General features: G+C 40.7%; 1 protein-coding gene across 7 annotated transcripts in view; it reads right to left on the minus strand.

Annotated features, from left to right (window-relative positions):
• The window catches only part of TAB3 (TGF-beta activated kinase 1 (MAP3K7) binding protein 3), a 91,955-nt gene that overhangs the window by 26,345 nt on the left and 52,887 nt on the right, over window positions 1-12,723 (minus strand). For all 7 annotated transcript variants that reach the window (XM_058714179.1, XM_058714180.1, XM_058714174.1 and 4 more), the window contains one exon: window positions 3,885-4,076. In XM_058714179.1, the coding sequence (XP_058570162.1) occupies window positions 3,885-3,986 (102 nt within the window). In that variant the 5' untranslated portion in view covers window positions 3,987-4,076. The remainder of the gene's footprint in view (window positions 1-3,884; window positions 4,077-12,723) is intronic.

The raw sequence follows: 12,723 nt of genomic DNA on the forward strand, positions 1-12,723 counted from the left end.
GGTACTTTCAGCAGAAAAAGCTTCGCGGTCATCTACTCTGACCAGGAGATCCCAAACAATTCATCCGGTTCCACAGACCGGAAGCTCACAGGACTATTACCACCACGACTGCTACAGAAATGTCAAGAACCCGCCAATGAACTTTGTGACTCAACTCCCAGGTTTCTGACTCCAAGTCCAGGGCTCATTTTATGTTTGTTGCATCTCAACAAACTAAAAGGTTGGGCTAATCTTGGACTCACCACAACCGCTCTGAAATACAAGTTAAAGTAATACTCGTCATTAATAGTTACACTGGAAAACATGAAAACAACCACGCTTTAGTTTTCAAAAAGCACTGAAACTACAGAAGGAGAAAAATTATAAAATTCCTGGAGTCAAAACAATAAAAACTCTAAAGCAGTCTTTTTTAACCAAATTGATCCCTACATCACTTCAGTTATCGTTATGAAAGAGTAAGCTAAACAAAGAAATCAGTAAAAACAAATACACTTTTTGAACTATGGTTCCACGACTTTGCCAAAGTTATGGTAAATTCTAACAGGAAACCAGGTCTCAACTGCCTTAATGAAATTCACTCACACTCCCAGAGTCTCAAAATTTTTGACCCACTGAAAGGCTGGTTGCTTGGTAAACCTTCAACATCACTGGAGGGTTTCAATTTTGTGAGTTAGGCACATACTCACAGATGATAATAGCAGAGTGACATTTTAGACACTCCACTCAACAATAATCATTCTGATGAAGGATTCCTTTTTTGATTTAAAATACTATAAGGTAGTTTTCCGTTAAAATACAAAAATCTCAACTATTTTATCAGCCTCAAGCACCGTATTATTTATTGCCTTCACAATAATAAAGGTTGTCAATTACTAGGACTTTGTAGTTCAGAAATATACACACAGATATGCACATACATGCGTGTGTACTACTACCTATTTTAGGAAAAAGCACACTTTATAGAAAAATGAAAGGAAACACTTTTACTTCTGCTAAGAAGCACATAAGGTTAAACCCAAAACAGAACACTGAGTGCTATAATTTTGCCACTGGATTAACTTCTGGGTTCATCTATTTCAACTCATTTCCACATGAGGAAAGAAATGCCCGCGGAGTTACGTGGCTTGACAACAAGCACTCGACTAATTGACGGGAAGCCAGTTCGAGATTCTTGGTGTCTTGCCTCCCACGGCTGCTTCCACTGTAACACAGTCATTTCAAGGGAGAGGATGTTGGGCCAAAAGCAAATTGTTCTAAGGCTTCAGAGGAAGTAAACGCAGATTCAGTTAAGCAAACCTTCATAAAATGAATTCTCAGAAATGTAAAGAATTGGCTTTATCAAACCCCATACACAACTGGTATCTTTCTCCTTACATAAAGCTTCTGATACTAAAATTCTGAGCCAGAGAAAAAAGTAATTGTTGAAATTTAAAAAGAAAATTATTAAAACTCACAGTCTAGCCTTTCTCTTATCCTGCTTGAAAATCACTCTGATCTGATCAAGGAAGAAAAGCTAGATATTTAGCAAATTTGGATCCAAAGGATTCAAATCGATTGCCAACTAGAAAATGTCACTGACCGATATCTGAGAGAAAAGAGTATGAAAAGTGAAGACAAAGTATCTCTGCGATTGGATTAAAAGGAGAACAAAAACTAGACAGTTTTATATGAAACCTAAAGCAGTCGTGGGTACTTCACTATTTGTCATTTGTCTTAGTACTGTTGAAATTTCGTGTTTTCTACAGTGAATTAGGCAGCCTAAGTAAAACAGTATCCTCACAAGAGGACCCGGATTCAAAATGATACAAGGCTGACTTGCTAGCCTATTCAAATGCGTGTCTACAGTGACAAGGTAAGTCAATTTTCTCATCAAGAAAAAATGTAAACCAAAAATACAGACATTTAAGTATTATTTTTATGAAAGCATTTTTAAAATAAAACCACCAGAATGAAAGGTCATATTTAACCTGCTGACTGCCTTCAAAGAAAAACATGGATATAAAATATACCAGTCAATATGAAGAATAAATCAAAATTATTTAGTTGGATAAAGACATAAAAATAATTAAGAAAACACATAAAAGGTTTTGAAAAGACTGGGGCAAAAAAGCATATTCCTAAAGTGATTGTAAATTGAGAGGACAGCTCAGAGAGACTTTAAGACTTGTATATTAAATGTAAACTACTGAGTCTTTAAATGTAAACAGAAAAACTTTTCAGAGCCAGGAACTGGTAAGTCTCTCTACCAATAAACTATATTAATCCCAAAGGAACGGGGCGCCTGGGTGGCGCAGTCGGTTAAGCGTCCGACTTCAGCCAGGTCACGATCTCACGGTCCGTGAGTTCGAGCCCCGCGTCAGGCTCTGGGCCGATGGCTCGGAGCCTGGAGCCTGTTTCCGATTCTGTGTCTCCCTCTCTCTCTGCCCCTGCCCCGTTCATGCTCTGTCTCTCTCTGTCCCAAAAATAAATAAAAAACGTTGAAAAAAAAAAATTTGAAAACTATATTAATCCCAAAGGAACAAAGAAGAGAAAGACTTGGGTCAATGTAAAGTGATAACAAATGATCATTAACTTGAATTTAAAGTCCATTCCTTCAGTTTAGAAAGCGTGATAAAGACACTAAGCCGTGAAAAAATACAGGTGATAATGGGAAAAATTAAATTTGAAAAAACAAAGTCAGAGCTGGGGGGAGCTGGTTAGGACAGGTAAGGAAGGTGATTGCTTGGAAATGGTTTTAACTAGAAGCCTCACTCTTGCTTGATTTCATTCCAGCGGGAAGCACCTTTACTCTACCAGAGAGCAAAATGGGGCTAAAATAGACAACAGAAAGACAGACTGGGAATGTGTGCTAGAAAAAACAAAGGCAAGTTATAATACAAAAATCACAACCCAAAGGTCTAGACCTAGTAAAAGGGCTATGAAGCACCACTTCTGCCACAATGATTCTCTGAGTCTCTACTGGCAAATAACCTCAACTGTATATAGGCTTAGGTGATATCCTGAGCCATTCACACTGCAATTAGGTAGAGTTGGCATATTACGCAGTAAGGAACGATTTGAACTGACTGCGTGTGACAAAGACCAGTGGGCAGCAGGATAGTAGTGTAGACCCAAACGTAAACCAAAAAGGGAAATTCTATAACCCAAAACACACCAAGATCCTGTGGAGGATGATGCAAAATTCAACAGGGAGAGAGTATCAGGCCTGTTTCTCTGTTGTCCTTGAATGGGAAAACATATTTTATCCAATATGAAAGATTTATTTTAATATAAGACAACAAAACCAAAGGACTATGGTTAAACTAGAGAAAGCGGCCTTAAAACTGCATCTTAGTAACCATTTATTAACGAGAAAAACACTAAGAAAGGGACAGGACTCTCTATAGACCTTTAAACATTGGCTCAAAGTTAAAATGATAACTCTGAGATTCAAAATTCAAATGTAAGAATTTGGGGACTGATGAAACAAACTCCAATATGTAAGAAGGCAAATTGTGAACCGAATCATTTTTCCTTTTGCTGCATGCCTTTACTCTTTTCTTAACGGGTTCTTAATGGGGTAGGTTTTGCCTCCCATGAGGCCTTTATCAATGTGTGGAGACATTTTGAGTTGTCACAACCGCAGGAATACTATCATCATCTAGTGGTAGAGACCGAGAATGCTGCTCACCGGCCTACGAAGTACAAGGCAGGGCCCCACAACAAAGACTACCCACCCAAAATGTCGATGGCACCAAGGTTGAGAAATCCTGCTCTGAATGCTTCCCACTGCCCTCCTCCACACACACAAGAAAGGTGAACTGACTTCTAGTCACCACAACACAAAGCCAGCCCTAATAAGGAGAAATGTAGCTTAATATCACTATCACTGCTGGGTAATCTACCTGTAACATGCATTGAGACACAACACCCTCTGGAATCTCCGGGAAACGTTGTCGGAGGTCATGGAGAACCTGCATATCAAGCTGTGGACTGCTTTGCGCCATGCCAGCACAGATGGTGGTCAAGTATGTGTTAGGAAATTGATGCTAACCGGCCTTCCAGTAGTAATGATCTTCCAACACCGCAGTCATTTTCTATTGAAAGAAATCAAAGTTAATCACTGTGCTATACACCTGAAACTCATGTAACATTGTGTCGACAATACTTCAATAAAAAGGTAAAAGAAATGAAACTATGGTTGCATTTAAGTACATATTTCACTTGACTCAAAAAGAAATGACCAATATGTTAAAATGGAAAGACCCAACATGAGCACATTTGATTCCAAAGTTATAAAATTGAGTTCAACTTAGCCAGACTTTTCTGATGTAATAGAGCCAATCACCGGTTTCGAAACAAAAAAAGCCAAACTGCATCCCAAAACTTCAGTTTCATTTTAATGCTTAAAAAAAAAAACTGCAGCAGCTAGTTTAAACTACAGATTATTAGTTGGCAACCAAGTTTTTCTAGCCTTGAGAAATGCTACTTAAATATAATCACTTATGTTTTATCAAGGGCTATTACATCACTCCTCTAAAGCAGAGTAATCATTTCAAATGTCTGAAAACAAGGACTTGATAACACCACAAAGCATACTTGTCCTGTCTGCCTTACATTCTGCTCGTATTTTGAGGCCAAAAGGTTTGAATTTCAAGTGTGAGTAAAGGAAACCCAATGTCTAAAGGAAATAACTTAGCAAGCAAAAATGAAAATGTAGACTCCTTTGTTTTTAAAGATGATGCTAGTGGCCCAGCATGAGCCAGACCTAACTAGGTAGGCTTTCACCTACTTCTGATGCCACCAGCAGAAAGGCTAAAATGGAAGGATTTGCGATTACAATTTGAGTGTAGAAAAATAACATCTAATCTCACTGGCACTACTCAAGTTAAGCACTCATGTAAACAGGCAAGGAGCGAAATAATAATGAAATCATAAATTAACTGGCACGGTCAAGGATCAATAAGCCAGTACACTTTTTAATACAGCTGACCTTTGAATGACAGGGGGATCAGGGGCACCAACCCCTGTGTAGTCGAAAATCCACATATAACTTTTGACTCGCCAATAACTTAACTACTAATAGCCTACTACTGACCTTGCTGATAATGTAAACAGTGGATTAACACATATTTTGCATGTTAAATGATGTATTATATACGGTATTCTTACAAAAGTAAATTCAAGAAAAAAATGTTAAGAAAATCACAAGGAACTGGGGCGCCTGGGTGGCTCAGTCGGTTAAGCGGCTGACTTCGGCTCAGGTCATGATCTCACGGTCAGTGAGTTCAGGCCCCGCGTCGGGCTCTGTGCTGACAGCTCAGAGCCTGGAGCCCGTTTCGGATTCTGTGTCTCCCTCTCTCTCTGACCCTCCCCCATTCATGCTCTGTCTCTCTCTGTCTCAAAAATAAATAAACACTAAAAAAAATTTTTTTTAAAGAAAATCACAAGGAAGAAAAAATACATTTACAGCACTGTACTGTATTTTTAAAAAAATTTAACATTTCTTTACTTTTGAGAGAGAGAGAGAGAGAGAGAGCGGGTAAGCGGCAGAGAGAGAGGGAGACACGGAATCCGAAGCAGGCTCCAGGCTCTGAGCTGTCAGGAGACAGCACGACACGGGGCCCGAACCCACAAACTGTGAGATCATAACCTGAGCCGAAGTCGGTCGCTAAACTCCCTGAGCCACCCAGGCACCCCTGGACTATATTTATTTTTTAAAATCCGCATACAAGGGCACCTGGCTGGCTCAGTTGGTAGAGCATGCAACTCCTGGATGGCGGGGCTTTGAGTTCAAGCCCCATGTTGGGTGTGGAGATTATTTAAAATCTTTAAATAAAAAAAATAAATAAAAAATTTTTAAAAATCTGCATATAAGTGGACCCATATTTAGCCTGTGTTGTTCAAGGGTAAACTGTACATATCTCCCATTTCTTTAACGGGAACAATGCAGAATAAACCATACAATCTCATAATATTTCTGCTGTATTCACTCACTACGTAGTCAAATATTTTTAAGTATAAGAAGTAAACACTTGCATTTTCCTAAGAGGCATGGAAACCATGATTATAAGGTATGTATCTAAACCACACACATAAGGGAGGGTCATTCCACACCAAATCTTCTATTTCTTGCAAATAAGCCCCAAAACTTTAAATTATAGCATTACTTGGGGGCAATGTAGACAACTACAATCAATGTTTTAAAAATTAAAAATGTTTGGATCGGTCCAAGATCCAAAGCACCACAGGCAGACCCTGAACTCATCTCCTCCCATTGACACACTACATTTACACCTACATATAGATCCATTCCTCCACAAGAACCGAAGGCTGACTGAACACCTTACGCACAATAAAGGCTAGGGAAACCTCAATCAAAACGGCAAGAGAGACAGATGCACGCTACCAAAGGCAACTCCACCCCGATGTTACAGGATGCGGTAGTGACATCACTGATAGACTGATGCATAGATTCACCTGCCTGGGGCACAGAAAATAAGCTGCAGTTTAAAAGGTAACTAGACTAGAAGTGAAGAAAAACCACTTATTAACTCCAGAATGTCCACCCAACAATGGGTAACTACTGGAACTCTCCCAGGGGTTGGAAATGCTGGTGATCTCCACCGTTTACCTCCCCTCTCCACCTTGGGAGTCCACCCAAGAGCAAGGTCTGGGTGTTCTCGCTGCGCTGCCACTTTGGCTGGTCCCGGCCCCCAAGCACATACCAGCTCCAGCCATCCAAACAGGGCAGCCCCCGTGGGGCGCACACCAGGGCACGCCAGGCCTTTTTCCGCTACGGCTCCAGTCATCTCACCAAGGGGGCTAAGTGCAAAGCAGCCTGACGCCTCTCCCTCCACACCAGCATCGCCCACAGGGGCAGCCCTGACGCAGAGTGCCGCGGGACCCACAGACCACGCGCACTACCGCTCCAGCCAGCCAGCCAGCCAGCCAGCCAAACGTGCGAGGAGCACACAGTCTGCACAGGGGATGTACCTACACAGGGCCACTCCTTCAAGACCGGCAGAGGGAGCTGTTCCACCTAATTCATAAGAAATAAGCACAGAAAATCAAAGAAAAAAGGGAGCAGAGGAATATACACAAACAAAATTAACACAAAGTTTCAAGAAAATAAATCAAAATGAGATAAGCAATCTACCTGACAGAAATTTCAAAGTAACGATCATAAAGTTGCTCACCAGACTTGAGAGAGTAGATGAACTAAGAACTTCAAGAAAAATATTTTTAAAAACCTGAAAGACTGAAGAACTGAAACAAAAAATACACTACAGGTAATCAACAGGAGATTAGAGGATGCAGAAGAAGACATCAGCAATCCAGAAAACAGGGTAAGAGAAAACATTCAAAACTGAGGATCAAAAAAAAAAAAGGAATTTTCAAAAATGAAGAGGGTTAAGGGACCTCTGTGACAAAATCAAGCATATTATTATTTTTTTTTTTTAATTTTTTTTTTTCAACGTTTATTTTATTTTTTGGGACAAAGAGAGACAGAGCATGAACGGGGGAGGGACAGAGAGAGAGGGAGACACAGAATCGGAAACAGGCTCCAGGCTCTGAGCCATCAGCCCAGAGCCTGACGTGGGGCTCGAACTCACGGACCGTGAGATCGTGACCTGGCTGAAGTCGGACGCTTAACCGACTGCGCCACCCAGGCGCCCCCAAAATCAAGCATATTAACATTTGCATTATAGGGATTCTCAGAAGGAGCTAAGAAAGAAAGGGGCACAAAACTTACATAAAGAAACAATAGCTGAACACGTCTCTAACCCAAGGAAGGAAATAGACATCCGGGTCCAGGACTCAGAGAGCCCCAAACAAGATAAACCCAAAAAGGTCCATACCAAAACACATAATAATTAAAATGTCAAAGATTAGGGGTGCCTGGGCGGCTCAGTCGGTGGAGTGTCTGACTTCAGCTCAGGTCACGATCATGCCGTGAGTTAGAGCCCCACATCCAGCTCTGTGATCACAGCTCAGAGCCTGGAGCCTGCTTCTGTGTCTCCCTCTCTCTCTGTTCTTCTCCTGCTCACACTCTCTCTCTCAAAAATAAACACGAAAAACGTTTTAAAACATAAAATGTCAAAGATTAAACAGAGAAAAATCGTAAAAGCCACGAGGAAACCAATTATGAACGTACCAATTAGGTACAACAACAAAAAACCCGTGAGGGTATCAGCTGATTTTTTCAGCAGAAACTTTGCAGATCAAAAGACAGGGACAAGATATATTCAAACTGCTGAAAGGAAAAAACTTACAACCAACAGTCTACAATACAAGGTTATCACTCAAAATAAAAGGAGAGACAGAATTTCCCAAACAAGTTAAAGCAGTTGACCACTTTGACCTCTCTTACCACGAGTGAACCAGCCTTACAAGAAATGTTAAAGGGTCTTAGCCAAGACCCAGAGTTAAGAAAATTATGAAAGGAAAAACTTTCAAGGGTAAAGGCAAGCATATAGTACATCAACGACTTACAATGCTAGTATGGAGGTTAAAAGCTAACAGGAGTTAAATTATTTGTATCTAAAAAATTAAGGGATTCACAAAATAAAAAGATATAAAATGTACAGAAAAGATAGATAGGAAAGTAAAATGCAGTGCTTTTAGGAAGTATCAGAACTTAAGCAACCATCAACTTCACATAGACTGCTATATACTTAGGATTCCTGTTCTATATGAACCTTTTGGTAACCACAACACAAAAACCTGTAACAGATACACAAAAAAAACTAAAAAGAAAGGAATCCAAGCATAGTATTAAAGAAAGTTACCAATCACAAGGGAAGAGAGCAAGAGAATAAAGAAACAAGAGAACAACAAAAGCAATCAAAAAAATTAACAAAATGACAATAAATACATACCTATCAATAACTACTTTAAGTATGAATGGTCTAAATATTCCGATCAAAAGCCACAAGGTCGGGGCGCCTGGGTGGCTCAGTCGGTTAAGCGTCCGACTTCGGCTCAGGTCACGATCTCACGGTCCGTGAGTTCGAGCCCCGCGTCAGGCTCTGGGCTGACAGCTCAGAGCCCGGAGCCTGTTTCGGATTCTGTGTCTCCCTCTCTCTCTGCTCCTCCCCCGTTCGTGCTCTGTCTCTCTCTGTCTCAAAAATAAACGTTTAAAAAAAAAAAAAAAAAAGCCACAAGGTGACTGAATCCATTAAAATTGACACCCATCTCTATGCTGCCTATAAGAGACTTAACTTCAGACAAGAAGACACATACAGACTGAAAGTGAAGAGATGGAAAACATTCCATACAGATGAGAGAGAGAGAGAAAGAGAAAAAGAAAAAGCTTGGGTAGCAAGACTTCTAATACTTCTATTGGACATAACAGACTTTAAAACAAAGACTGCAACAAAAGGAAAAGAAGGACATTGTGTAATAATAGAGGGATCGATCCAACAAGAGATTATTACAATTGTAAATATACACCCAACATCAGGGCACCTAAATACACAAAACAAACAAAAAGGGAGAAACTGTGAGTACTACAATAACGGTAGGACATTTTAACATCCCGCTTACATCAATGGATAGATCACTGACACAGAAAATCAATGAAGATACACTGGCTTTGCATGACACATTAGACCAGATGGAGCAAACATATACGGAACATTCTATCCCAAAACAGAAGAATACATAATTCATCTCAAGTGCACATGGAACGTTCTCTAAGACAGATCACATTTTAGGCCACAAATCAATTCTCAATAAAGTTAAGAAGCCTGAAGTTATATCCAACATATTTTCTTTTCCTTTTTTAAAAAATTTTTTAGTGTTTATTTATTTTTTGAGAGAGAGAGACAGAGCACAAGCAAGTGAGGGGCAGAGAGAGAGGGAGACACAGAATCCCAAGCAGGCTCTGGGCTGTTAGCACAGAGCCCGCCGTGGGGCTCGAACTCATGAACCGTGAGGTGATGATGGGAGCCGAAGTCAGATGCTCAACTGACTAAGCCACCCGGGCGCCCCTCAAACATATTTTCTAATGACAATGATATGGAACTAGAAATCAGTAACAACAGCAACAACAAAAATTAGACAAACATGACCATACAGAAGCTAAAATAATATGCTAATAATCAATGCATCAACAAGGACATGAAAGAGGAAATTTAAAAATACCTAGAGACTCATGAAAATGAAAACACGACAGTTCAAAATCCTTGTGACGCAGCAAAAGCACTTCTTCTAAGAGGGAGGTTCATAGTGAAACAGGCCTACCTCAACGAACAAGAAAAATCTCTACAGCTAAAGGAACTAGAAAAAATAAGAACAAAGCCCAGAGTTACTAGAAGGTAAACACAGTAAGAAACAGAGTGGAAATAAAGGAAGTAGAGGCTAAAACTCAATAAGAATCAGTAAAACCAAGAGCTGGTTCCTTGAAAAGAAAAAAACAAAACCGATAGACGTTTAGCCAGACTCATTTAAAAAAACAAAAAAGGACCCAAGTACATAAAATCAGAAATCAAAGAGGAGAAATAACAGACACCAGAAAAATACAAAGGCTTGTAAGAAACTACTACCATAAATGATATGCCAAGAAACAGGACATCCCAGAAGAGACGGATAAATTCCCCAAACCAAAAAGCTTCCAAGAATGGATCAGGAAGAATAGAACATTTGAACAGAGTGATTACTAGTAACAAAACTACATCAATAATCACAAAACTCTCCCAAAACAAAAGTCCACCACAGGTAAATTCTACCAAACATTTAAAGACTGAATACCTGGGGCGCCTGGGTGGCGCAGTCGGTTAAGCGTCCGACTTCAGCCAGGTCACGATCTCGCGGTCCGTGAGTTCGAGCCCCGCGTCAGGCTCTGGGCCGATGGCTCGGAGCCTGGAGCCTGTTTCCGATTCTGTGTCTCCCTCTCTCTCTCTGCCCCTCCCCCGTTCGTGCTCTGTCTCTCTCTGTCCCAAAAATAAATAAAAAATGTTGAAAAAAAAAAATTTAAAAAAATAAAAAAAATAAATAAATAAATAAAGACTGAATACCTATATGTTAACTACTTGGACTTACATAAAATTAAAAAAAAAATAGATAACTGAAAACAAAAAACTTAATACCTAACCTCAAAGTATGCATAAAAAAAAAAAAAAAAACCAAACAACCAGAAGGAAAACTTCCACGTTCATTCTATGAAAGAAGCATTAATGTGATATCAAAACCAGATGAAGACACTATAATAAAATTACAGGGGTGCCTGGGTGGCTCAGTCAGTGAAGCGTCCAACCTTGGCTCAGGTCATGATCTCACGGTTCTTGAGTTCGAGCCCGGCATTGGGCTCTGCCCTGACAGTGCACAGCCTGCTTGAGCTACTCTCTGTCCTTCTCTCTCTGCCCCTGTCCCGCTCGCTCGCGTTCTCGCTCGCTCTGTCTCTCTGTCTCTCTCACACACACACATACACACACACTAAATAAATAAGCTTGGAAAAAAAGGAAAAGAAGGGGCACTGGGGTGGCTCAGTCGGTTAAGCGTCCTACTTCAGCTCGGGTCATGATCTCGCAGTTCACGAGGTTGAGCCCCACGTCGGACTCTGTGCTGAGAGCTCAGAGCCTGGAGCCGCTTTGGATTCTGTGTCTCCCTTTCTCTCTCTGCCCCTTCCCAGCTTGTGCTCTCTTTCTCTCTCTCAGAAATAATAAATGAATCGACTGTATTAAAAAAAAAAAAAATTAAGGGGCACCTGAGTGGCTCAGTTGGTTGAACTGACTTTGGCTCAGGTCATGATCTCATGGCTTGTGGGTTCGAGCCCCGCGTCGGGCTCTGTGCTGACCGCTCAGAGCCGGGGGCCTGCCTCAGATTCTTTGTCTCCCTCTCTCTCTGCCCCTCCTCTGCTCACCTTACGTCTCCCTCTCTCTCTCGTTCAAATACGAATATAAAAAACTCTTTTAAATTAAACTTTAAAAAAGAAAATTACAGAGCAGTATCCCTGATAAATATAGACACAGAACTCAACAAAATATGAGCAAACCAAATTCTATACATTGAAAAAGTCATTTACCACAATCAATGGGGGTCTATTCCAGGGATGTGAGGATGGTTCAAGATCCAACAACAAATGAACGTGACACACATTACCAGAATGAAAGATAAAAAGTATATGATCATCCTATGGGGCGCCTGGGTGGCTCAGTCGGTGAAGCACCTGACTTCGGCTCAGGCCATCATCTCACGGTCCGTGAGTTCGAGCCCCGCGTCGGGCTCTGTGCTGACGGCTCAGCCTGGAGCCTGCTTCGGATTCTGTGTCTCCCTCTCTCTGCCCTTCCCCTGATTGCACTCTGTCTCTCTCTCTCTCAAAAATAAATAAATGTTAAAAAAAAAAAAAAAAAGTCTATGATCATCCTAATAGCTGCAGACAAAAATAGATGACAAAATTCAATAGACATTCATGATAAAAACTCTCAACGAAGTGGGCTCAGAGGGAGCACGACTCAACATAATAAAGGCCATCTATGAAAAACCCACAGCTAACAGCACACTCAATGGTGAAAAAGTGAGAGTTTTTCCACTAAGATCAAGAACAAGACAAGGATGTCCACTCTCACCACTTTTACTCAACACAGACTGGAAGTCCTGGTTGCAGCAATTAGACAGTACAAATAAGAAGCATCCAAAGTGGTAAGGAAGAAATAAAACTGTCACTATTCACAGATGACATGATGCTATATAGAAAAAATGCACACTGGGGCACCTGGGTGTCTCAGTGGGTTGAGCGTC

This window comes from Neofelis nebulosa, chromosome X, assembly GCF_028018385.1.
Source record: "Neofelis nebulosa isolate mNeoNeb1 chromosome X, mNeoNeb1.pri, whole genome shotgun sequence".
Lineage (NCBI taxonomy): Eukaryota > Metazoa > Chordata > Mammalia > Carnivora > Felidae > Neofelis > Neofelis nebulosa.